At 38.0% G+C, this 27,752-nt stretch overlaps 1 protein-coding gene across 10 annotated transcripts in view; it reads left to right on the forward strand.

Annotated features, from left to right (window-relative positions):
- KMT2C (lysine methyltransferase 2C) overlaps nucleotides 1–27,752 on the forward strand; it is a 194,339-nt gene that overhangs the window by 113,562 nt on the left and 53,025 nt on the right. For 5 of the 10 annotated variants that reach the window (XM_032692870.1, XM_032692911.1, XM_032692865.1 and 2 more), the window contains 11 exons: nucleotides 164–277; nucleotides 1,674–2,416; nucleotides 10,015–10,134; nucleotides 12,534–12,650; nucleotides 15,350–15,451; nucleotides 15,632–15,736; nucleotides 16,897–17,078; nucleotides 17,767–17,931; nucleotides 18,511–18,620; nucleotides 24,132–24,197; nucleotides 25,664–25,876. In XM_032692870.1, coding sequence (XP_032548761.1) covers nucleotides 164–277; nucleotides 1,674–2,416; nucleotides 10,015–10,134; nucleotides 12,534–12,650; nucleotides 15,350–15,451; nucleotides 15,632–15,736; nucleotides 16,897–17,078; nucleotides 17,767–17,931; nucleotides 18,511–18,620; nucleotides 24,132–24,197; nucleotides 25,664–25,876 — 2,037 coding nt within the window. The remainder of the gene's footprint in view (nucleotides 1–163; nucleotides 278–1,673; nucleotides 2,417–10,014; nucleotides 10,135–12,533; nucleotides 12,651–15,349; nucleotides 15,452–15,631; nucleotides 15,737–16,896; nucleotides 17,079–17,766; nucleotides 17,932–18,510; nucleotides 18,621–24,131; nucleotides 24,198–25,663; nucleotides 25,877–27,752) is intronic. The other 5 variants (XM_032692922.1, XM_032692873.1, XM_032692872.1 and 2 more) reach the window with 4 other exon arrangements.

Here is a 27,752-nt window from a genome sequence, read left to right on the forward strand (position 1 = left end):
TAGTGTCCCTAACCTTCTCATTGACCTGACCTGTCCTAACTCCTATCATCATTAAACATCGATCTCTTTAGCCAAAAGGTCAAACAGTCACAGCAACTACTGATGCCAAAGTAATAGAATAAACATCATAGCAATTTTATTAACTTCTTTGCTTCTCCTTCAGCTTGTACAAATGAAATGGAAATGGAGGGTGGTGGAGAGGATGTGACATTTCAGGAACAACCTGTTACTGGTGATGGCCCTGATCAGGAATCAGCTGTTGGACATGTCCCAGAAGGTAAGAAAGGGTTTTGCACTCTGAGAAAATTCAATTCAGAACTCCTCAGTACCATTCAGTAAGGTCTCTAGTATTTTATAAACTTAAGAAGAAAAAGTGCCTAGAAAGCAGTAGGAGACATATTGCCACAGTTCTGCTATCTGAGCTCTCAAGCAAGAGTATAAACTCTTTTGCTGAAGAAGGATGTTACTGAGAGCAGAGATACTCTTCAGAACATTTGTGTAGGAGAAAGTTGTTTTACTTTTCTGTTGGGACTCGCTTTCTCCAAAAGTTGGAAAAATAGTTAAATACTTCTATACACTGGAATTTTATAGTAAAAAACAATGATTTGTTGCTATTCAAATACAGTAATTCACACTTCCTCTTCAAGGCTTTTTGGTTTTTTATTTTTATCTCTAAATAACTGGATTGGATTAATTTCTCCTGGTGCGCTTTGGGCACATCTTTTTTTCTTCTTTTTTTTTTTCTTTTCTTTTTTTTTCTCTTTCCTTTTCTCTTTTCCAATTTATTCTTCATTGTTGTAACTCCACAAGTAACTTTGCTTAAGGATTTCCCATTTTCTTTTTTTACCTTTTGTAAATAAAAGATAAGTTGTTACATTAAAAACTCTTCCAGACAGGGTGTGCTGCAGTAGCTGATCATTTGTGTTCTAGGAATAAATATATCTTATCAAACACATGTGAAGTGTAACAGAAATTAAGTGGTCTGTGAGAGAATCAGGGTCCATCAAAGGAGGATATGAGAAGCCAAATTCAGAGCAAAGAATGTGGTTCTTTATGGAGTGGAACAAGAACTCTGGAACTTCTTGATGAAGAAAGTTGTGGATGAAAGGTGCTTGATTTGGTTGAAGGGAAGGGTAGACAAATATTTTGGAAAGAAATCCATGAGATATCAATAAATTAAAGAGCAGTATCAATTTTTTTCATTTCAGGTGATTTCCTAAAGTCTGAAAGAGTGCTAGGAGGAAAATGTTCTTTATTCGTGCTTGTTCTCTTATTCTTAGCTATCTGCTTTTTTGAAGTGTTGGAAACACATACATTAATTTATGATAACGTACATCTTCAATACAGAGAAATTATAAAGGAGAAGCTACTTTTGGCTGCCTACCTGGAAGTGTGTTCAGTTCCTCAAAAATTAATCTTGGGTCTACTTCCTTGTGATTCACTGTGCTGTTTTCAGGGAAGAAAAATAATGAACAGAAAACATAGACTGCTGTAAGCATAGGTACAAAGAAAGATATTTATGAAGTGTATTTTAAGCTACCTATTAAATTCACCTAAGTAAAGTGATATGCCCTTGGCATGATTGATGTGTACCAAGTATACTTGTTGACCAGTACAGCAGTGTAGGGTTTTTTTTGTTTTTCACACTGAGCCTTTAATGTGGTTGTACTTAGTTACAGGCATATCACCGGAAGAAAAGACCCCACAACTGGAAACAGATGTCTCTGTTGAAATGAATTCAGCTGAAATGGAAATGTCTCCTAAAAAGACACCAGCGCCTGGTGACAGTCAGACTGAGAAAATGATGGAGGTGATGGAAGGGGGGGTTCAAGCTGTAACACAGCAGGATTTAGACAAACAAGCTGAAGAGACAGAGCTGCCACAAGGTAGCGTGGAGGTCTCAGAAGTATCCACAGTAGACTCTCGGTCTCTGTCTTCAGTACCCGAGGCCGTAACTGTGACGCCGGAAATACTGGAGACTGAAAGCAAAGGAGATGTTTCTATCCCTGTAGAACAACAACTGGAAATAATAAAAGTGCAAAAAGATGTAGAAAGAGGCGAAACTTGTGACAAGTCAGAAACACCAGCTCTTCTAGAAGTAGAAACTACTTCTTCGAATGAAGGTGTTGTAAATAGTTCACCACTTGGAGACAAACCCATCAAATCACCAGCTGAGACTTGCCCCTCACTTCCCCCGTCAGTTAATATCAACAAGACAAACGTGTCTTCCTCGCCAGATGTTTCACTAGACTTGCATTCTGCACGAGATGTCCAGCACAACCAGCCCCCAGCACTGCCTTCCACTGCTGGGAGTGCTCTCCCAACAACTTACATATCAGTCACTCCAAAAATTGGCATGGGAAAACCAGCCATCACCAAACGCAAGTTTTCTCCTGGAAGACCCAGATCAAGACAGGTAAGAACGTGCAATGTCTCGTTATACATTTATGAAGCACATAGTTCAAATTTCAGAATGATGCATCAAATTCACCTATTTCTTATAATATGCTTTTATTCTGCTGAGTGAGCATGTAGTTTATTTCTTCAAGGAATTAATGTCATGGTGAATAATTGAAAGGTCAGCCATTGTAAAGGTTCTCTAGTGAGAAGGTTTTCTTTTGGCTCATGGTTAGAGCAAAGTAAAAGTGAACTTGTTGTATTTTTCATACTTACGCTACAAATGCAGATATACATAATGCTGTGCCTTTTAACTTACCTCTCCATATTTTTCACATATGCATTTATTTTGGCTAGTACTTTTAAAGTGTGTTAAAGTTTCTTGAACTGGCTTTATAGAAGAACTTGCTGCAACTCTTGTTTCTGTTCTGCTGCCAGATATTTTCTTGATCGACATTTCTAATGGTGTGGTAAATAATTTTGTGGTTTTGTTACATTAGCAAATACCATGCAAGCACTATCTTGTACAAGTGGTTGTGGTTTGACTGGGATTAAATTTGATAAGTGAAAAGAATCCTTAAGTCTGTCGCTTTCTACAGCATCTTGCTCTCTATTCGAGTTGTGTGGTTCTGGGGAAAATGGTTTATGAATCCAGAGTATTCATTTCATGTTTGCGAAATTCTATACAGAAAATGTGTCAGTGTGACAAATTAGTGTTACATTTCTTTTCTCATCACAATTTATTTTTAGTCTTTGGGACTTCTACGTTGATGATTTCATGCTTTTCTGAACTTAATGTTAAAAAGAAGCTTTTTTATATATTGTGCGATTCCTTCCATTTTTAAGTGTCACTTAAGAGTTCAAAATTCTTGATTCTTAAGAAAAGGTATGAGAGAATGTTCTGAAAGGTTAAAAGTATATAATAAAGGCAACAAACATAATATAAGAAATTAAATTTGGAAAGTTTTAGATTATCTCCGATGTTTTTGTTATTACCCTTATATACAAGCATATATAAAAATAATTTTTCTTCCTACTGTCTTAAAAATTAAATTAACTTTCTTAGCTGACCATGCAAATTGATAAGGGATGGTGTTCTCACACAATCTAAAATGAATTCAGGGTTTCCTTTGGGGAAGTTAATCTGTCTTCTTCCCTGTTTCAGTAAGAGCTGTGTTTATTTTTCTGTGCGGTTCACCCGTGCTCTGCATGGGAACCAGCATCATGAGGGGGTAAAATCAGTTCACCACCAGAGAGCCCATTGAGGAAAACATGAAGGCTGACCCCAGCTGTAAATGCCTGTGGCAGAATAGATACATATCTTAAAAACAAACAAACAAACGAATCTGTAGAAGTAGCTATTTATTCCATGTATAATACAGACACTGACCTCGTAATATGTGGTGCAAGTAACACAAAATTGAGTTGAATTGAGGTATAGAAGTCAGGTATAACACAAAATCCTTGCTGTGATGCTAAATCACAAAATCATAGACTCTTTTAGTTTGGAAAAGACCTCCAAGATCATTGAGTCCATCCCTTAACCCAGCATTACCAAGTCCACCACTAAAACACGTCCCTCAGTGCCACATCTAAATGTCTTTTAAACCCCTCTAGGGATGGTGACTCCACCACTGCCACAGGCAACCTGTTCCAATGCTTGACAACCCTTTCAGTGAAGAAATATTTCCTAATATCCAACCTAAACCTCCCTTGGCACAACTTGAGGCTGTTTCCTCTTGTCTTGTCATTTGTTACTGGGGAGCAGAGACCCAACACTCCCCTCACTAAACCTCCTTCCAGGCAGCTGTAGAGAGAGATGAGGGCTCCTCTGAGACAATCTGTTCTCCAGCTTGCAAATCATATTTTAAAATAGAAAAAGCTTGTATGTAATAGAACTTTTCAGAAATCAACTTGATTATTAGGACCTTTCTTCTGTTTCCACTGAGCTTAGGAATGAATTCTGTGTTTCTTGTGCTGCAGGTAGATTTTCTAGGTCACTGTGCAGTAAGGTGTATATATATCATATTTGCAGAAATATGTACATGCCTTAACAGTGACAAAATTCTGTCCAGTGCTCCAAGTTTCTACTCTGGGCTTTTGATGAGGGACTGAAACCTGTTGAATGGTGATCTGAAGACTATAAAAAAAGAGATTCTGAAATGTCCAGTTACAGGCAGGTGTTTGCCTTTTGAGCAAGATGTAGTTGGACAAATCCACAGTTTGTAAGGCATGTATTTGAATACCTTTGGATTGCAGACAGAAATCAGTTTAGTTTTATTTTGTGGGGTTCTTTGTAATTACTATTTTTGCTGAAAAGAATTGTGCACTTTTCCAAATGGAGAGTTGTGGATAGGAGCAGAAGCAATCAGAATAGGTGAAGTTGAAAGAGACTACAGTGTATCATCTGGTCCAACCTTCTTGGTTTATAATAGATCCTTCATAAATAGTCTGATCACTCTGTGAACCCTGAAGGCAAGCCAACATTAGCCAATTTCCACAGATGGTAATATTCTGCACTTTTTCCTAGAAGCTTACCTTGGTGGAATGTCCTCTTCCTGTTTAAAAAATATAATAAAATATCCATTGCAATGGGTTTATGGAGCTTCATATAAAGAAGAATAAGAAAAAAGCAATTTGTCTTGATCCTGAATATATTGCTCCTCAATTTTGTAAGACACATGCTGCAGTGGAGTCAGGGGAATCCATATAGAGGAATAGTTTCTGGTTTGGATTTGTTCTCATTAAGTTTAATGTCTTGTGCTGGGCAGTAAGATGAATTATTAGCCCTTCCTACAGAATCTATTAATACAATTGCGAATAAAATGTATTTGAGTAATTGTTCTGTTTCACTACTGAATACAAACTTATGCATAATTTGAAGTACTTCCTATGTTGGATATTAGTATTTTGCTTTAGTGATGTGTCTGCAACATCACATCACTCCAGTTTGGAAAGGACTAAAACCATTCACGCATGGTGAAGACAATATTCTGCTTTAAAAGGCTTCCTGAGTCCCTTCCAGGGCTGCACTCTCAGTGCTGATGTTGTCACCACCTGTCTCCCTGCTGGCATTTTTGCTGGCATCCCAACTTTGGTTGGAAGCAACAGGAGAAAATCTACCTTCTAACCAAAAGGGGAGCTCTGTATAAATCAGTATGTCGCTACAGTTACACAGGTACAAACTTCTTTGGCTGTACAAGCTTATTCCACTTCGGACAATGTGGATTTTTCTGTGTCAGCTCCTATCAGCAAGGTGCACTTCTGCTGACAGTGTTTTTTAGGGTGGCATGTTATCCATACCTTCAGCTATAGGTGAGCTGCATCCAGCCCTGTGAGAGGACCTTCTACTTGCCAGGCTGAGCATCTCCCTGACTTCCTTTGGGTTTATTCCGTGGGCTGCCTCCTTTCTTTTTCTGTTAGCCTATTCCATAGTGAAGCCAAATTAGTTTTCACATATATATGAAATTTAGTTGTTCACAGATCACAGATATTCACTGATAGTTGCCAGCATGACAAAGGTTTTACAGTGCTGTCCTTGGGGTTGTGTCTGTACAGTGTCTTCTCCATGGAATATGCAGATTCTCCACTCTTGCCTGTAGGCTCCAAATTTATGCCAGGCACAGGACCTCTTTTTAATCATTTTCATATTTCTTTTTTCTGAAGCAGTAGTCTTAAAAGAAATTATCATCTAAATTTGTTAATGACTAATCTCACATATATCTAGTTTGAAAAAAAACTTTACAAGGAAAATGGCTATTTTTTCTTTCCTGTGGAGGTATATAATAAGTGGTATTGGGTACATTCTGTGTACCTGAATTGAAGAAATCTGTGTACCTGAACTGAACAAGTTTGAAATAGTTATTTTTGCTATGGCAATGTGTCCTGGAAAGCATGAGATGAAGTCAACAAATGGAAGGCATTACAAATTGTGGCAGTGTAACAGTGGTAGGTAGAGTTGAGAATGATTCGTAGGATAATATTGCATATTAAATAATAGACTTCTACTGTTTTTTTAATACCATAAGCATTATTTTAGTATTATTTTAGAGTGTGTTCCTTGAAAAAATACCATGATTAGAAGTACTTAATTTTCATCATGAAGATATTGGTTGTCACTATTATGCAACTCACTGCATATTTGTAGGTGTTTTAAGAGATTTTCTAAAATGACATCAAAAAGGGTTTGGTTGTATGTCCTTTTTTGGGTATTATGGCATTTCTGATGTCTTCGCTTACATGGTACCACTAAGGATGTTGTTGTAGAGGTAGATGTTGGAAAAAAAGATCAGAAAGAGTTTTTTTCAAGGATTAGTTTTTGTTACAGTTTTTATGTTTGGTGGTTGGTTGTTTTGGGTTTTGTTTTTTTTTTTTAATGAGGGGAGCTGTGTTTTGAACTGATTAAAGTTTGTTCACAACCCTAAAATTACGTTAAATATTAAATTGCAAATCCAGCTTTATGCACTTGTGATTGCAGTCAAATTCATAAAGCATTAAGCAGCGAAACACAGTCAGTGGTAATTTAGTGAGATCTCCTGACCCTTGCTGACATTGGGTTTCCTTTTGTTATAATTTACTTGCAGCTGTGTTGTTCAATTTTGAGGACTCAAGAATATGATGGAGAATTAGAACTTCCTGTTTCTGTCACACTACATAATAATTGCAGGGGTTCTGATGTAAATGAACTGAATAGAACTTTCTCTTCAGTGTTGTGTGCTAGTAGGCATTAATTAAAAGCCAAAATATAATTAATGCATCTCTTTGATGTATTTCATTTGTTCATAGTATTGTGGAAGTGTGTGTTTTTAATTAAGTTTATCTGACCAAGAATTCAAATTGTTCTGATCTACAATAAAACTTGGATTAAATTTCCAATTTAATTCTTAACAATATGGTTCATGAATCATATACAATTAATTTTGTTTTGCAAGATTGAATATTTCATATTCAGATTTAATGTTCATTTAGCTTTTTAATCTTCTGAGTATACTTAATCATTAGAAAAGTGTATCTTCTTAAAAGGAAAATAATTTTGTACCTCCCTAATAAGAGTAGGTAATTTTAGTTGTTGATAAAGTATTTTCAGCATGTTTAAGATCTGGAATTTTGACCCTTAGTCATCATATTGCCTCCTTTATAGATTGATGTAAAGATTTTTTCTACAATACATAGATTTTCTTTGTGTTACTATACAGATTTTGAGTTGCCATTTTATAAGAACAGTTACTTACTATGCATCATTAATTTTAGAAGTATAGGGGGAAACTGTAATTAAAATTCAATTGATGTTTTAAATTCATCTTGCTAAAACTGACAGTTATTTGATATTAAACCCATGGCTAGTATAGTTAAGGTAAATTTCCTATTGCCACAGACCTGCTGATGTAGTTTTTAATTGGTGTGTCAGTTGATGAATCAAACCTCTGTGTCCATTTTGCTCGCTTTCCCCCCATTTCTGACTTGGTGTCCCTGTTCTGTCATGAATTTATGTCCTTGTGTCCTGTGTGAACAGGGACTCTCACCCATCTCTAGGTTTGCAGGTGCAGAAGGTTTCTGCTCACACCATTCCCCTCTCAGAGGCTGATGATCCTTTTGATCTGCTGGGTTGTTTGTGTGATGACCATCTCTCTGAAGCCAAGCAAAAAACTGGGGTAGAAAAAAAATCTTACAATCTAAACTGTTTAATCCAGCACACTCACTGTAGCCCAAGTGCAGGTGAGCAGTTGCTGGCACTGGCAGTTCAGCTGGAGTGGATTTTAGAAGCACCTTAGCAGAGGGGAGGCAATGATGGGCATTTAAAAACACATAGGTGGTCTGGGCACTTAGCAGTTAGTAACTTCTGTGTCTGATTTACCACCTTGTGTGGGCAGAGTTGTCTAGTTTTTATTTTTTAAGTGTTGTATTGTCCATATTCCCTTTCCCCTGCAGGCAGAGCTGAACCCCTAGAAAGCAGATTTATGCTGAAAACCACCGTGTCCACACTGTGGGTTGTACCAACTGTTGGCATTTTTAACATGTGACTTTTATGCATAATTAGGCTTTTAGGTCACTAATGAACTTTCTTTTGGCTCTGTTGTGCCAATTTGAATACTGAGGTCACTGAGCAGCACGGGTTACAGCCCACCCAGCTCTGCAAGCACGAGATGTCTGATGAGCTTTTCCTCATCTCCTCAAGGGGATGGGAGGTGTTGGCTCATGCTCATCTTCATCAGCAGATTGAGCTGACCTGGCTGGGCCTTACATGGATTAGGGAGGGCTTGTCCATGCTCCTTCTGGCCCGAAAGCAGGTGAGGGGTAGCCCTATTTTCAGTCAGTGCAGCTGTTAGCAAGACACCTCCTTACAGTCTGAGATTTTGATGACTCTTCCCACACATTCCTGATGGAGAGATTTCATTTCAGAAAAGAAAAATCCCACATTTTGCAAAGCTATCTCATTTTCCTTAACACTTATTATTGTATAGGCCAGCATTCTAAGGTGTAAATGTGTTTGGTCTTGCCCATGTGAGCATCTATGCCTGTGTGGATAGTTGGGACCATTAGTGTGCATGTGGTTATTCCGTGTTATCCGTGTGATTTTGCTGCTGAATGGCATTCTCAAGAAGGTAAACCTGTACTTTTCATCTGTTTTACTTGTCATCTGGATATTTGCTATTTTTTACTCTCACAAATTTAGAATTAGGAAAATATATTATCCTTTATCTATTCTAATGTGTACTTTTGGAATGAAGTTATTTATGATGTCTGTCTCCTGCACTCTTTATTCTGTGTTAAGAATCTGTTATCTTCCACAGATTTTAAAGTGTATGAGGTACTTCAGCATTTTTTTTCTTGTCTATCTTAGCATTTTCTTATTGTTTTGCCTTATTTCTTGTGACAGAGTTATACAGTATCTCACCATGTACAACTATGTAAGTAGGGATAATAATCAATTAGTTAAAAAGAGTTTGTAAGTACCCTGTATGGATGTATATTATTACATGTATATAGTAATGTTAAAATGTGATACCACAGCATAACATGAAAACACTGGGGTGAAAAAAAATTTAGCTGTGGGGTTTTATAGCAGTTTATTTATGGCAAACATGCAGGCACCTTGTTTCTTTTGTCCAGTGGTTTATTCATATTCCTTTTGTTTCACTTGCTTCTCGGACTGGTTGTTGCTGTGATTGTGGGTGGTTTACTCTCAAAGGTCAACTAAGGCCATAACTTCTTTCAGAATGTGATTTGGAATATAAGAGGGGATGTTACCACCTCAAACTACTGTCTTCTTCATTGATACAATAAAACCTAGGGAAGTCATTTGTTGATGTTATGATTGCTTGCTTTCAATTTATATTATGCTTTTTTATGAAACTCACTTTGTTGTACTTAACCATCAGTGTGGGTTAGTATTTGTTTTAGGGTATATTTCAATAAGAACCTAAAAATTTCCTGCCTTCTTCTCACTCAGTGAACTAATTGACTACTTAAGTTAATGTAGAAATGCCTATGCCTGCATGTGCTTTGCTTTTCAGATTTTTTTCTTTGTTGCTTGCTTTTTTTCTTTTTTCTTTTTTTCTTATTTTTTTTTATGTTGCAAAGTTTTATACATCTATTTTCTCACCTACCGTATCCTAGGGGGCTTGGAGTACCAATAATACAGTCAGCCCACCTTCCTGGTCCCCAGACATTTCAGAAGGTCGGGACATTTTTAAATCCAGACAGCTTCCTGGCAGTGCCATTTGGAGCATCAAAGTGGTAAATAACTTGAATTTATTTTCATGTATCCATTGCTATCTTTCTGCTGTAGAGACTAGTGATGAAATTCTGTATCTCACAACTGAATTAACCTTCCATTCTATTACTGTTTAAGGCCTCTAAAATTTATTGAAACTCTGGAGCTTTCAGGTTAAAAAAATATGTGCTTTCCAGAGTGTACAGTATGATGGCATTGCCCTGATTTCCACTGGCAAAGAATACTTCGTATTACCCAATTTTTGTGTGTGTTGAGTACATCACTTTTTGTGGTTGGCTTTACGTAGCTGTCAAAATAAGTTACCTGAGAAGGAAAATGTCCTTAAGACTGGCAGTAAGGTTAGCCAGGCATGGAAAGGAGCAGAGATCTGAAGCATGGCTTGAATTTGTTGCTGTGGAGGAATCTTGCAGAGTACATTCAAAGTGACATCATTTTTAGCTGATGGGGAGATAAATAAGAACTTTCCTACCTGATTAGACGGACCAAAGCTTGTATCCACAGTGACATTTACCATTAAAAACACCTGAAGAAACTAAGTAGAATTATTGGGTTTAAATAAAGGCCAAAAAAGCCAAGTGATGACATTGACAAATAGCTGTAGCTTCTGAGTGATTTACGTTCATCTCACTTTAACTCTCATGCTAATTTTATTTTAATTTGACATCAGCTTAGCTTTTGCTGCTTCAAGCATTAATTTTCAGCTTAATATTCAGCATTAACATTGATACCAATACATGTTTATTCCTGTTACTAGTTGTGTGAAAATAACAATACTGATACCTCATCTGAAACAGAAAATAAGAGACATGTCAGAAGAATTTCCATCTTAAAAAATTGATGCTTGTATGTCCTGTGTGTGCATATGTATTAACTCCACAGATATCTAAGGACAACATTTTTTGTTTCACCTCAGTACATATAAATACCTCAGCCTTCAGTAGCATCTTTCCTTTCACCCCTCAAATAGCATTGTGATATATTACCTTGTTGTGTGAGAGAAACTGGATTTCTCTTTCCATTAACAGATGGATGTTAATAAAATTTTAACGTTGGGATCCTAGAATTCTCCCTTTGATTATGATCATAAACTTCTATATCTTCTTTAAAGCAGAAGTTGGCATATTTGAAAAACACTGTAAGGAATATTGAACCCATAGTGCTGCTTTCCATCCAGGGAACTTGTGTCTCCATCAGTAAAGACTGTTCAGTGCTGGGGACACTGTCCCCTAGGAGCTTTGTGGTTCCATCAACACTGTTTTATGGATTGCCTTGGTATTAAAAGTATTTTGCAGCAAATGTTTGGATATGGGCACCATATCTAGATACTCTGTGTGGAGTTGGGCTGTACTAGGAACCGAGGTTATTCACAAATAAGCAATTCTCATTGCTTATTTCATAGTAGGAAAGATGCTTATTTGAGTATATGACATAATTATTATCGGTTACACAGATTAGAGGCTCTAAAACACATTATAAAGATGTCTGCTAATACCAGCCAGAATTTGGGGATGTTGTGAATATGTTCTTTTTCTCTCTGGAATTGATAAGGGAGGATTAGGAATCCTCTTCGTGCTTAGTTCCTTTTGAAATTAAAAAAAAAACAAACCAGAAAACAACAACATTTCAAACCAAGTCACAGTATGCATAACAGGTAATTATTATTAAAAGCATACTTGCTTCTCCAAAGTTAATTGTAGTTGAAGATATTGTGAATACTCCAAAGCACAACACTGCAACTGTGCAGCTGCATCTTAAATAAGGAAGGGAGAAAAGAAGCTGTCTAAAAATACTGTATAAGCACGTTATGGGGAATGTTGATCTGAGTGTAATTGATAGAATTAATATAAAAAGCTCTCTCTGTATCTGTGGAATTAAGAGAGTTTCGTGGAGCCAGCTCCTGTTTTGCTTTGGGAGCAGGATTGCATCCTAATAAATTCCAGGTTTTGCTTGATTATTCATAGCATAAGAAAAACATCTATGGTTACAAGTAATCAAGTGTCCAGACCCTTTTCAGAAGTCCCATGACTGTCTGAACTGACTGCTTAAAAAGAAAAGAAAAATGAATCATAGAATAAAAAATTTATTTTGGAAACTTTGCAACTATGAGGGAAAAAAACATCCATATTTCCAGTTATTCCTGAGCATAAAATAAACAGTCCTGGTTTTGGCTGCTTTCTCACTGGTGATAAAGGTCATCATATTATGCCATGTAAGTAGTTAAAGGTATTTCCTACTGATTTATGCAGTGATTTAATGACTATGGCCTCATGGGCTCACATTCACTTGAAATCGTAGGGTCTTTTTTTACTTATGTTTTTCCCTAGATGCATTGAACAAGTTTAAATCCCATATAACAAAAGAACTTCAGGTTGCATTTACATTGTTATCTTATATTGAATAGGGCCGTGGATCGGGATTCCCAGGGAAGCGGAGACCACGTGGTGCTGGTCTTTCAGGAAGAGGTGGCAGAGGTAGATCAAAACTGAAGAATGGAGTTGGGACTGTGGTCATTCCAGGGGTAAGAACATTTTTTTAAAGTCTGTTAATGTAACATAATTTTATTCAGCTATAATTCTTGTATTAAAATACTTTATAAAACCAACTAAAAAGCATTAAAAAGCGGGGGGTGTTTGATAAAGCCTGGCTGTTACTGCTGGTGATGAAGAACTGCAACACCACAGCTTGATGGACCTGAGGCAATTTTACGCTGCTCTTACCACTTGAAGACACAACTATTGGGAGTCTTAAGCATTCCTTCCATTTTCTTGCATGGAAAACATGCTGGGTAAAGGCAGCACTGACTGGAATGACACAGAGTGGGAGAGCAAGGCTTGTGCATTAGAATGTCACAGCAGCCATAGGAGATCAGAGCAGAGGTTCTTCTACCCAGGAGACCAAAGCTGAGTGCTGGGGGGAGAGTACAGAACAGGAGGAGACATTTCAACAGTTTGTGGTTTGGGGACTTGCTGAACAGGAGGTGGTATTTTTGTCTTGGGCAGCCTGTGTTGGAGCTTTCTTTCGTGGATCTGCCCACTCATTTTTAAAAACTTTTGGAAACCCTGTTAACGTTTTTCAGTTCTACAGCTTATTAGTCTGTTGTTTTAAGTTGCTACCTGCTGGATTAGTTGCCTGCCCCTTAGTCTGCTGCTCTTAAAGAAGAGGCAGTGGAGAGCTGTTTTCTATTCACTTCATCCATGCCACTGATTTTCTATAGATCTCCATCAATTCTCCTCCTTTTCAGTCCACTCTTGTCTTGCTAGACTGGAGAATCCCAGTATTTGGAGTTGTTCCTTATATGGAAGCTACTCCATATTTCATGATCATCCTTATCAGTTGTTTTGTCATGTTCTTTTCTTTACTTTCTGGACTTTCATCTGCCACTTTATAGCCCAGCACTCGGCCTTATGAAGTTCTTGTGCAGTTCTTCACAGTTGTCTTTTGGGTTTTATTACTCTGAATATTCTAATCCTGTTGGCAAGCTTTGTCACCTTGTTTCTCACTTGATTTTTAAGAGTGCACACGAGTGTGTTGAACAGCACCGCCTGTTAGCAGACATGCCCTGTCAGATTTCCACTAGTGCTGTTCTCCCACATAGAAAACTGATAATTTATTCTACTCTTTATCTTGTGTCTTGTGTCAGTACAGGGACCATTCCTTGGTTTAACTTTTTTTTGAGTAGTTTTGGTGAAGCACTTGGTCAAAAGAATTTGGTTGCATCAATCAGATTTCCCTGTCCCCAGGGTTAGGGCACGTTAGGTAACTTGCTATAAATAAAAAATGGGCATCACTCTCCACAATTTACCTCAGAAATTTGATCCTTTGAGTCATCAAATAGATGGCAGCTTGAGAGTTCCAGAGCAGAGATGTGGCTGTCTTGTAGGGTAGGTGAAGTTAGCAATAGCAAGAGACCAGCTCTTGCCAGATAAATGTTTGAAATGGGAATATTTTCTGTCCTTCAAATTCTGCTCTTTTGTAAGTGCAAGCAATTCCAAGAACTTGGTGGAACCTGTGGAAAAACAAGCAAGGGAAATCCTCTCCTTGAAAGTGTCAAGTTTCACGTGTTTTTTGATTAACTAGCTAGTTACAGCTGCAGTGCTCTCAACTGGTAATTAAAACACATTAATAATATATTCCCTTTTTAGCTGTTTCTCAGTAAAAGCTGAATTCCAGTAACAGTGTATCAGAAGGATTCCTGTAGCTGTTGTAATGATATTTACATTTGTCCCTAGAGTGATGTTTGGGCTTGTAAAATATTTAAATTATTATTTAAACAAAACTATCTGTCTAAGACATACTGTATTTAAAATATTGCCCATTTATAAAATTGGAACAGCTGGTAAAACAAGGTTATATTTCTCTATCGTGCATTCGGTGTGCCCTTATCTTACTGGATCAGAGAATAAATAGTTGGGCCTGTTAGTTTAAATTCATGGATAGCAAATTCTGCATAGCAGTATTTGCGTGAAGGTCAGAACACAATTGAAGTCTTTTTTTCCTTGTTTCTCTTCCTAAGAAGCTGTATGTGCCTGTATATGCTGAATTAATAAAGGGCAGATCAGGGTACCAATCTCTTGATCAAAAAGAAAATGACTGTCTACAGTCAGAGCTTATGGATTGAGATCAAAACAGCTGTTTCAAGTTCAGTGCAAGTTTTTATGGTCAAGACAGATAAGCCTCATAAAGAAACTGCTTACAGCAAGTAACTTTAGAACTCTGGCTTATTCCTCTAACATACTTGGAACATTAGCTAAACCACATTTTAGGCAATATGGGACAAATTACATTTCTACAATTGCTCTTTGAATTAATACTCAAAAGTATGTCACTGCAATTAACTTTTTGATAAGAAGTGTTTATATGCAGGGAACAGACCAGACTGGGCACAGTATGACAACTTCTGCTTAGTGATTTTTTTCTTAGACTATCTCTTTTCTTCCGTTTTTATTTTGAAGTGCAATGGGATAATGTGTAAAGGGGAACAGAGGAGAGAGAGAATGTGTATGTAAAACCAATAATATTGATAATGCTTGTACTGATGTGAAAATGTGAATTAATATAGCAATTTCTGATGGAGGTAGCTTTTTATGAAAGTTCATACTATATGAATAAATATTTGCAAAGCTCGTATTCTCTAGCATATTTAGAGAAAGTTTCACCTTGTCTCGTGTCTTAGAAAATGTGATGTGCTTGCTATTCATGTTTTGTGTTTTTTAATAGGTCACAACTATGGATATTTCATCTAATAAAGATGAGGAAGAAAACTCCATGCATAATACAGTTGTCCTCTTCTCTAACAGTGACAAGTTCACTCTCCATCAGGTTAGGATAATAGTTATTGTATTTTAATTTTGTTTCCCAGCTTTTAATTAGGAAAAAAACGAATGAATGTCCTTGTTAGGAGTTAAATTATAGAGCAAGGTAGCTGGATTTTACAGTTATATGTTTTCAGAATGTAGTGTCTGGCACGTGTTGAAAGTCTGCTCTTCTCTGTCATTCCAGGATATGTGTGTAGTTTGTGGGAGTTTTGGCCAAGGTGCTGAGGGCAGGTTGCTTGCCTGTTCTCAGTGTGGTCAGTGTTACCATCCGTACTGTGTCAGTATTAAGGTGAGTGCTTTTGTTACATAAAAGAAATCATTTGATTACACTGTTTACATATTGTACTTTAATAGCACTATGCTGCCTTTGGTTTTGTGGTAATTAGGGGAGTCATTAACTTGTTAGATACTCATCAGCTAATGTGACCATTATTTGTATGCGACTTGTGAAAGACTTTAATTAAATGTCATTTTATAGTATGCATTGCCTCAAGAGAAATTAACCTTTTTTGTAATTTCACAACCATAAATAGTGCTGATTATCCTGCAGTTGGTTAAAATAACAGTTTGAGATATAAGCTTAAAACCTAAACACAAGCAGAATTAAAAACAAAGAAAAAATTATACTGCATCTTCATTTACTGGGGGCATAAGGTTTAGTTGATTCAATTTGCCTGTTGGCTGTCAGAATTGACAGCAGTTGGAGTGGTTAATTAATACATTTTACATTCATTAGTCTAGGAGAGAATGTGTGAAAATTAAATTTGAATGGTATGAAATGACCTAGCAAGCACAAAATAAGCTACTTACTGCAGTGTATACACTATACACATTTGATTGGTTATAAGTACATCTATGTAAAAGTGGGATTTTTTTTAAACATGTCACAAAACTTTATTTTACATGTACTTTACAAAATGCCATATGCGTGTTTCATGCAATTATAATTTGACTTTATACACTGCTCTTACATTACATATTAACTCTAATAAGTTAGTTGTTTGCTTCAGATGACTAAAACAAACACCAGCACTGGTTGTTGTGGTCACATCATGACGTGAGACGATCAGGTCTGTGACTGCTTGAGGAACCAGAATGTGCATAAGTCTCTGGGACCTGATGAGGTGCATCCCAGGATCCCGAGGGAATTGGCTGATGTAGTTGCCAAGCCACTCTCCATGATATTTGAAAAGTCATGGCAGCCAGGTGAAGTGACCAAAAAAGGGGAACATTTCACCCATTTCTAAAAAGGGTAGAAAGGAGGTAAAAAGGAGGATCTGTTTGATCCGTTCCTGTTTAGTGAAATTTCAGAAAGTCTAAGTGACAAACAGCCCCTTGTGACGTGGGTGCTGTGCCCAGATGAGCATCCTGGGTTCCAGACCTTCATTTATACATTGATCACACTTCTCAGAGCAGTTTTCAAATCATTTGCACCTTGCCCATTTGCAGATTACTAAAGTGGTGCTCAGCAAAGGTTGGAGGTGCCTGGAGTGCACAGTGTGTGAGGCCTGTGGGAAGGCCACGGATCCAGGGAGACTCCTCCTCTGTGATGACTGCGACATCAGCTACCACACATACTGCCTGGATCCACCCCTGCAGACTGTTCCAAAGGGAGGCTGGAAATGCAAATGGTGTGTTTGGGTCTGGGGTCAGAAGTACTGACTGCTGGCCTCTTCTCTTTCTCCTTGTCATTTTGTATTTGTAATGTCAATTGAACTGTAATAATGTTTTAATTGTATCTAATCAGGTGTATTAAAGCAAACAAAATACTTTTGAATTGCTTCATTCAGTTATCAGTTTATTAGGGAAACTGTTATCTCCTCTTGGTACTGCTTCTTCATGCCAAAAAAAACGCATAAGTAGAGGTGGACAAAATTTTTCTTTTGAAACTCTTACCCCCCAAAAATTTCCAATTTACATTCATTGGAATGTTCATTCCAGCATTCAGTTGGAAAAACGAATGGTTGCTTCACCAAATTGTTCTCAAAATAAAACCCTCTGAAAACCATTTGGTTTACTTGGGTGAAACACAAACAGACTAGACCTCTCACATGGTTAAGCCTCCAGATCTAAAAGTGAATGGCAATTGGAAGCAGGAACTCCTTTGACCTGTTGAGCTGTTACAAAAACCCATCTACCTGTTTTTGTAGTTTGAAGGGAATTGGTAATTAGGAACTTTGTTAAAAAAGTATTAAAAATGTTAAACATTTGTTGTTAGACTAAGTTAAAACTTAATTACTCACCTTGTTCTAAGGAGAAGAGCCACAAAATAATCTTCCTGTGAACTGAAAGTAACAGGTCATTTTGTCTGTTCTGCAGGTGTGTTTGGTGCAGACACTGTGGAGCAACTTCTCCAGGTTTAAGATGTGAATGGCAAAATAATTACACACAGTGTGCTCCCTGTGCAAGTTTGTCCACCTGCCCAATCTGCTATCGCACGTACAGGGATGAGGAGCTCATAATTCAGTGTAGACAATGTGATCGGTAAGGATTTCTAATATTTTACAGGTTTTTCCTGTTTAAGGCTTATTTTAATTTTTTCCCCCTATTGTAAAAGCATAAAGATGAAGGGAATGGTCTTGTGGTAATGAACACTGGATTACTGAGTCTCAGAAGTCTCTTAGTAGTTCATTCCTAGTTGTACCACAGACTTTACTATCTGACTCTGGGCAAATTAATTAATCACTCTCTGTCTCTTCCCCCCGTCCCATAAAAATAAAACTAATTTACCTCACAAGACTATTGTTGGGAGGCTAAACCTGGATTACATTGTATGAAATGATGACAATATAGGGAGAAAATTATAATACTAAAACATATTTGGTCCGGGACATTGTTTTGTAGAGTTCTTTCCTGTGAAGGGAAATAGGTGGTCTGCTACTCCATATACACACCACAGTAGGGGATGTTGTATATGGAAAACCTGATTCTGTGGTTTCTCCCTTAAAGAATGCAAACTAAACAACTACTTCACGTTTACTTGGACCGTAGGCTGATGTTTGGGTCTCCTAAAACACCACATATTTCCTTTAAATTGTATTTTTTCCCCCACTTAATTTCTAGATGGATGCATGCAATCTGTCAGAACTTAAACACAGAGGAGGAAGTGGAAAACATAGCTGATATGGGTTTTGACTGTACCATTTGTAGGCCATACATACCACCAACAAACGGTAAGGAGACGATCGAAACCAATGGCAGGATTGCACACTGCGATAAATAGGTTTGGGAATGTGTTACGGTTCTTGTCTCTGATGGAGAGTTGGCTCGTGGTAGAAGTAAGATTTTTTTTTTCATGTTTATTTTAAGGGCCCTGGTGGAAGTGTCCTCAGCTCTTTCGCACCCTCTAGTGATTTGGCTGCAAGGCCAGAGGAAACCTAATGGGGAATTCTGGGTTGAGTTATTGAAGATACGGATAAAGGACTAAAAGCATTTGGTACCGAGAGGGCAATAGGCATCTGACTCTGTCAGGTGCAACGAAGAAAGCCCAGTTCTCTAAAGTTACAACTGCAGAAGAATCTGAAAATTAATTCTAAGCAGAAAAAGGTTTTATATTTTGACGCTTTGAGGTTGTCTGAGGCAGCAGTACGTGTAACAACAGTCTGTGCAAGCATTTTTCCCCTCCTCCCTCGTGTTTATGCCTTTATGCCTTTTCCTCAGCTCTCCCAGTATTCAAGACCAGTGCTTCCCTCCCTAGCTGCAATCTTTGAAAGAACTGGCCATACTTTTTTGTTCAGGAGTTGTCACTTGCTTGTTAGCTAAATGTATGGTTCCTTCTGATGAACTTTGCACTTCTCTGGACATGGATACCAACTGCCTTGTCAGTCTGTATTACAGTTCTACAGCAGTGGTACTTCAGGGGCTGAGGTTACTGCAGCTTAAGCACTTTTACAGCATCTGATTCCATGGGATGGTGCTGGTTAATGTTCTGTGAGTGGCCTGTCAGCAGTTACACTGGCCTATGACATGATTTATGGTCTTGCTGCAAGGGTGATATCCCAGGTCTGTTTTCTCTGCGTGTCAACCCACAGGAGTTTCTGCTTCACTCTGCTGCTTTAACATTGACACCTATTGCCATTTTTAGCATAAGCTCATTAGTGTTAAAATTAACCCTTTGTTGGGGTGTCATGAGAGAACAGTAGGAGGAAGGTACAAGAACTAAGCAAATGTTTCAGGAAATACTCATATCCACCAAGAAGATGTCAGTAAGATTGGCTTTCCTGATCAAGACTGAAGATTTCGTGAGGTATGTGCTCAAGAGGTCTACCAAGAAAAGTTCAATAGAGCATCTAATGTCCATTTACACTGGCATATCCTCATCCCAGCAGTAATTATAACTTACTGACCTGACCTTGGAGGTTTATATACTCTCTGATCAACTACACAAGGTGCTGGAACACTTCCAAGTAACCCATTTTTATCACTAATAGAAGAATGAGTAATGCTTCTGTTTTTCTACAAGTCACTTCATTGCTGAGATCTACTTTCAAAAATTCAAAAAGAAGGAGGTTTTGTAAGTGGAAAACCCAAGAAACTTGCAGATACAACACAGTCTTCTGTTTATTTGGATAATAAGCTTTGAGTACTTGAAGGAAAAAAGATCCAAGTAAGAAATACTCCTTCTTCCTTTCTCTTTGGAGCTGGCAGAACTGCCTTTTCAAAATAATTAAAGCCCATGGTATGTGAGACAGAACAACTTCACAAGATGATATCAGAGATGTTTCATTTCCAGGCATGAGCTGTCCCCTGAGTTAGTCCTTCCTGCACATCTCCATGAACTCATGTTGCTTAGGTTTGTGTTCCAAGAAATAGGAACCAGACTTGCAAGACCTGTCAGGGAGTTACCAAGCTTTCTTTGCAATTTTTGTCACCTTTTTTTTTTTTAAAGACAAGTTTGTCTGCTTATTCTTTCCTGTTTTGACTCAGTATATATAAAACTTCTCTAACATGAGTACATTTGCACAGTTGCATGTCTGAATATGTCCTTTGATGCATGTTCATAGAAATACCTGCATGTACTTTGATATGAAATGTTTTGGTCTTCCATTAATTCTTCTAAAACTCCTTTGAAAATCTGCTATAACTTTTTGTTTCCAAGTCAGAAGAATTAGTATTTGATAAACTTAGAGAGAAAAATGTTAGTTGGCAGTAGAAAGCTTCTTAAAATGTACCACACTACGGGATTCTTACTGGGATGGTTCTTGCCCTTTAACATTTGATGTATCATGGATGTGTTGCAAGTGTTATTACAGGTTTTTTAACCACATTCTTTCTAGAAGAGGCAAGAGCCCCTCAACCCACCAAATTACCAATACATTGCAGGTTCACTGTGATTAAAGAGTAAATGGTTCCAGTGTGTAGGTAAAGAGAACGAGGTTCTATTTTACTTTCTTCAGAAAATGGAAACTTTTTTAAATTTGTAAAAGCTCTTCCCTATCTCATCATACCTTATAATTTTACGAAGTGTTCTTCAGGAAACAAAAATAAAAGATAAATAGTTTTTTTTCTTCTTGAACATACATAAATATCAAAAGCCAGAACGTGGTAAGATTTGCTCCAAAGCAGTATACCAGAAACCTTCGTTCCTAGACTATTTTGAAATAATCATCTCTCATCAGTGTTTCGTGAGGTTCCTTCTAGTGCAGTTTCAAGTTACATGTCCCCCAGCATATCGCTCTGCCCTGTAGAACATTTTCTCAAATTCTCATGAGTTTGAGGTGCTAACAGCTGCTTTGGGCAGCAGCAGCAGCTTTTCCCCTGTGCTGTAATTCCTGCGCCTTCAGGAGAGGTGTGTCTGTCCCTCATCCTCATTCACTCCTGCACAAGCAGTTCTTGACCATCTACTCATCACTTCTGCTTTTTTGTCCTTTGTCCTGGTACATCACGTGCCCCATCTGCAAATTTCATCCCTCCTCACCTACTCCCATCCTCTCTCCATCCAAACTCCAGTTTCCTCCTCCCTTGGTGCTGTTTTTGTTCCTCTGCAAACAGACCAGCTCTGCCTGGTTTTCTGTAACCAGTTACAGCTGATCTGGTGGCAGTTCCTGTAGCTGCCTTTGTGCAGTTATTCCTCCTGGGGCTCGAGTAACTATGCCCATGATGCATTGAGGAGCTGGTATCACTTACTAATCCAGGGATGCTCAGCACTGCCGGTGATACATGTTATGGCTGGGAGCCTCTGTTGTACCATTTTCATTAAGCTGAATTAAATTTTCCTTCATTCTGAAACCTAATTCTATGTACTTTACAAATACAAGATACAAACCCAACGTAATACCGTATGTTAAAAAATTACCTCTTGAATTTTTTTATTATTTGGGACATTTGTTATGTCAGCTCTAATGTTCTTGTGTTGCTATATTTACAGAAACATCCCTGTGTCCCTGTGTCATTCACACAGTTATGCAGGCACCCAATAATGAGTGCTCTCCTAGTGCTGTATTTCTACATCAACCATTTCTTATGATGGTTTCATTTCTTCCTAGAATTATTCTTTTCTTTTACAGCCTTACAAATGGCAGCCCCCTTCTTTTTGAAACTGTGGTTCTTGTGATCATATTGTATTCTGTGCAGTTATTTGTTTTCAGCTTAAACTGCTAAGTGCTGTACAATATTCAGCATGTCTAAACCGTTTTGCAAGTAAGTTTAACAATTTTGGTTAAACTTCAGTTGAATGCCTCAGAAAGCACTTTTTTGTTCGATTTTATTTTTTTTTCTCCTTTGAACAGTCTTTCTCTAACAGTATGGTGTTTTTCTGCTATCCATTTTATTGATTTTAATCCTTAATCTGCACTCTAATTAGCTCCTTTTCTGGAAGTCTGTTTGATACTGCCTTCAAACATTGGTTGTTTGTGCAGGTTTTGTGAGTGGGTCTCTGAAGGCCTCACCTTTGTCACTATCAGCTTGTTTATTTGAGCATTTCAACTCTATTCAGTCTCCAGAGTTAAAATTATTCATGGTCTGACCTGGATTAGAAGAGCTCTCTGTTGTTTGACTTTTAAATAAGGATTTCAAATTCCCATTCATGACTGTCTTTCTGAATTTTTTGTTTACCTTAGATTCCAATTCAATAATTGCTATCTCAGTTTGTCTTAAAACATCTTGTGAATTATAACGAATTAAATGAACAGATGATATTTTATTCCACTTTCAGTAGTTCTTACAATCTGCCTTTTTTTCTGTTGTTTCAATTCAGTGCTTTTGGGTATCTTCCATTCTGCAGCTTGTCCCATATTTTTTGTTTCCCTTCAGTTCCGTGTCTCTTACAAAATGTCATTTTCAATTTATTTTCTTCCCTGTCTTTTCCTTCCACTGTTGTGTATCACTTTTTCAGTAATTCATGTGGGCTTCTTTTATTTACTAATTGCATGGAATATTGGTTTCCTATAGATTATATCCTATATCTTAGTTACACCTTACATAAAACTTTTAAAGGACTGTAAATTTGCTTATATGCTTAGAAACCATCCTGTAGTTTTCATATCCATTCTAAGTGTTACTTGGAAGCTTTTGTGCTTTTCCTGGTCTTGACCCTTACTCCCAGGATGTGTGTGAGGTGGTCAGCAGCACATGTGCACTGGTCTGACATGACACACTGAACCTCCCACGGCTGCTCAGCCTCAGTGGTCTCATCTTGTGTGGCAGACACAAAGTAAATACTCCAGGTGTTATCCAGGTCTTAAATTCAGCATGAATAAGATTTCTAGGAAAAAAAAAAAAAAAGAAAAAAAGAAAAAAAAGAAAAGAAAAAAAGTGTGGCTAAACTTGCCTGTGTAGTAATGCTAACTGTGCCAAACTAACAGGTTTTCTGATTCTAGTTCTCAGTGTTTGACAGACAGAAGCTCCTAATTTTCACTTTACTTACTGTCTACATAATCTCTGTGAAGTCACTACTAATAGTAAAATTTAGTCTACACATCAGAGGTCAGTGAAGCATTATAGCAGTTATGTAGTTAAGGCAGGTGGAAAGAGCATTTCTACCCACAGCAACAGTAGCCACGTGCAGTAGGACATTTTGATCATTATTTTTTCAGTCACACTGTTCCAGTACTTCCCCACAGCACACAAGCTGTAGAGCATAGATTGAGTTTCTGTTGTTCCGTTTATTGATATTCTTATCTTGATTAAGAATTGCCCTATCTAACTTCAGCCAGTCCTGTATCATCTGTTCTCAGATATATCAGCTTTCTCGTGTGTGCTGTGTGAGAGACCTGACAGCACAGACACCTCTGTAATCTTGTGTGCAAAGCTGCCAGAGTGTGCCAGCCCCTCCTTGGGGAAATGCTGGTCGATACTTAGTTCACAAAGCCCTCCCATTTTTCATGATTAGGGCAGCAAAACCTGAACATCACAACTAGTGTAGAGGTTCCTTTCCAACCCAATAGGTCCAGTGTATTCATTTACCCTTGGCCCAGCAGAAGGAGATAATTTACCATTAAGTTCAGTGTCATTCCAATGCCATTCTTGGCTCCAGAAAGTTGGAGAACTTCAGTTTGTATCAGGCTTGTTTTGCAGTCACATCGTCTGTGACACTGAAAAGCACTTCATTTTAAAGGTGCCAGTCAGTGTTGCCAACAGTATAAATTAGGGAGTTTAACGGAACTGTCTGAAGGAAAATTGATAGTTTCAGTTTAAATCAAGTCACCATTTTTAAAAGTTGAAATGATTTTCCTTATATTTTTCAGTGCCTTCTTTGGACTGTTGTGATTCATCAGTTGGAGCTCAGATTATTTCAAAATCAAAAGAACTAGGTAAAGAATGTAAATGCTTAATTTTTAATCATTTAGCATATTTTAAGGGTGTATTTTTACATGAGACGAAAATTCCTTTTTTTTATGGTTTTATAACAGACAGTATTAACTATCCTTCAGTTACCACAGCATGCTTTCCATTTTTTTTCATTCTCTCTTCTTTCTTCTCTTTTGCCTGCCATACCTGCACTATAATAATTACTTTAAATTATGCTTTGATCCTGCAGATTTAGTTGCTTGCCTTAATATCAGTGATGATAACACAGTGTGGCTGAGTCAGGCATGTACACAAATGCTTGCAGGTTCGAGCTGTAGGAGGACACAACTTTTCTGTATTTGTCTGGTTTGTGCTAGGAATTTGTAATCTTGACAAGCCTACTCACAAGTCAGTTTTTATGATGATAGCACCCAACAGCTTCCATCATGGTAGGACAGCTTCCATCACTTTGAAGTTTTTTTCCATTTGATACCACACAAATGTAGTTCTGAGAGAAGATTCTCCCCTCAAATCTTCAATCTGAAAAAGAGTTTATGAGATGTTTCTGAAACACACACCTTTTAAGTTCTGTATAAGAAGACAGTCAACTGGGAAGAATTGTACTCAAGACCAGCTGTGATGTGAGATGTTACTTAAGAAAATATTTTTTGGTTAAAGGGAGCAAATGTTATGATATTTGTGTGTTTGCAAAACCTGTGTTATCAAATTGTGATTTAGTTGGCTCCAAGGAGCTGAAGCATCATTGCAGCCTCTTCATTATTTGATAATTCCCTGAAAGTTCCCAAACCTCCACTTGCAGTGCCCCAGCACAAGTGAGAGCACCTTTCTGCGTGGTGAATTAAGGAATATTGGAGCTTATCAGTAGACTCAGCTGTCATGTAACACCTTGAGGAGGAAGCAGTCTGGCAGGTCTTGGGAGACTTGGGTTCTACCCACAATTTCCAATTTGATTTTGAGCAGCTCACTTGATAAAACTTGTTTTTAGTCTGCCTATAAAATAGGGCTGATTAACTTGTCTGAGTTACCAGGAGTTCTGGCAGAGTTAAGGTCATTAAGATGGTGAAGGTAAAGTGCTGAAGGCTGGATAGGGGCCCTGACTGAGCAGCAATGGGAACCCAAAGTAAGACTTGCACAGGTTTCTGTGAGTGCCAGTGATATGGAAATACCCTGCAAGGCACCAGTTTCCATAATGACATTGTTCTTTCTAATGAGTCCTTGATATAGGTTGTTCCATAGCAATGTAATGGATTGTTGCTGGATTTGACATCAGACTCTGGGCAATAAAGCTGTGACTGTAATGTGTAAAACAGTGTCAGATACTTCCTTTTTATTTAGACCAATTTCTTCACTCACGGATCAGCTCCATACATGTGGATTGTTAACTCTTATAAGTGCTATTCCTGAAAAATCTAAGACTTGTAAATAAAAGAGTTTTATATTGCTGTTATGATTCATTCAACTTTTATAGACCCACCGAAGACATACACCCAGGATGGAGTCTGCTTGACAGAATCCGGCATGTCTCAGTTACAGAGCCTCACTGTTACAGTACCGAGAAGAAAACGGACGAAACCAAAGCTTAAACTGAAGATTATAAATCAGAACAGTGTGGCTGTGCTTCAGACACCCCCAGATGCCCAGTCAGAACACTCAAGAGATGGGGAGATGGATGACAGTAGAGGTAGCAGTCTACTTTTGGCATGTCTTGTAGCTTGGGAGTGTTGCAGTACCTGTGTGTATTGCAGATATCCCTGGGAGTTTTTATTACACTGATACTCCTGTGTTCTGTACAGAATGTTTTATGGAAATTACTTGAACAGTAGTCATGGCTCATTGTTGTCCATTTTAGGGATTTTCCTTGTTTTTGTCCTGTTTATGGGTCATCCATCCTATAGGAAACTCACCTTTCTAAGGCTGCCAACACTGGAAATATGGGATCACTTTTTGTCTAATCCTTGGGTACATTGTGCACTCACTGAGTACAAGTGCATTTTGAGGCTCTCCAAGTTAGTGCAAGCACTGTTTGAAAGTGGTAACATTGGCTCAGCAAAGCTGAGAAACTGGTATTAAAATAAAATCAAATGGGAAAGTGGATTAAAAAGCTCTTTTCTGAGGGTATTTCGTTTTTTCTTAAAGAAACAAGGTGAGCTGACTTGAAAGTCGGTGATTTGGGCTAATGCTGACCTATCCAAACACACCCCTGTGTATGGGGACGATGTTTCAGTCAATGGTAGAATGCCTTGGGAGAGTTCCTTCCACTGCAAGGTTAGACACAGAGCAAGGATCCGTGTGTCTCAGTGTCACCAGTACTTGTCTCATCTGTTTCCCTCACAGCTGAGCAAGCACAGCAGCCCCAGCCAGAAAAGACCAAAACTGGGAGACGAGAGTGGGAAAACCATGTAGGAGCAGCCAGCCCCTTCAAATCCCTGCTCTTCAATGCTACAAAGAGCAGCCAACATGGTGCAATCCCATTCTCCCCTCCCCTTTGCCATGGTCTGGCTGTGCATCCTGAGAAGTGTGTTGGTAGAACAGGTGTTAATCCGTGGCCTGGGGAGAGGCTTAACTTCAATGTGTGAAAGCCATTGCATTAGTCATGCAGGTGTCTGTTAGGGGAGGAACAGAGGCACACAGACACCCCATCTCCCCACAGCCTAAAGTGCTTTCTGTTTATGCAACATCACCTTGGTGTTAGTCAGATTAAATGTCAAAAGAAGCTTTTTTTAGATACAGAGAGTGTACTTGAGATAACTCTGTAGTTTAACTGTCAGTGAAGTTTCAGTGTTAACTTGTTGATAGCAGTATGGTTCCTCTTGTTTGATTAGCAGGTTCTTACCCTCTGCTGTTGACTGGAAGTGTATTTTTTTATGATAGCTTCCCTTTATTTGTGTATAACCTTTAAAACAGTTAACTACTTGTTTTTCTTTCACTTCTTTCAGTAATCACAGGGTTTGGTACATTACCCTAGCAATACACAAACACTGAAATTTCATCTTTCTTCTACTTCATCAACTGGGTTGTTAAAAGCGAAAAAAAAGCTTTTGATTTTGGTTTGGAGACATCAAGAAAGAGAACTAGTCCCTTACATTGTTCTTTTTCAGTGGCCAATCATCTTCACTTTTAAAAATGTGTTCCTGTTTTCTATATAACTTTGTCTGATTTAATTATCTGCTTGTTGGCTTCTATCTACTTTTCAAGTAGATAACAAGATACACAGATGTGACAGCAGGGTATGAAAGGGAGAGCCAAGGCTTCTACAGACTTTTAATTTCAATTCTGATCACCTTTCATTGCCTTTTTGAGAGTTAAAGCACATTCATGTATGTGAAGGCAACAACACAGCAAGTACATGGTAGATTGGGTGGATTTCCTGGAAGCTCTGTGTGTGTAGAGCTCTGCTCTGTAGAGTGGATCGGTGCCTGTTCCCTGAACATCTGGAATTTTTGTACGAGCATCAGGATGAATAAAGCTGTGCCATGGCTTTGACTGGAGTAACACAGTGTAGTAATTCCAGGGAAAAAGGAATAGCCCTTACTTAGATTCTGACATTTCAGGTGGAA

Source organism: Chiroxiphia lanceolata, chromosome 1, assembly GCF_009829145.1.
Source record: "Chiroxiphia lanceolata isolate bChiLan1 chromosome 1, bChiLan1.pri, whole genome shotgun sequence".
Taxonomy (NCBI): domain Eukaryota; kingdom Metazoa; phylum Chordata; class Aves; order Passeriformes; family Pipridae; genus Chiroxiphia; species Chiroxiphia lanceolata.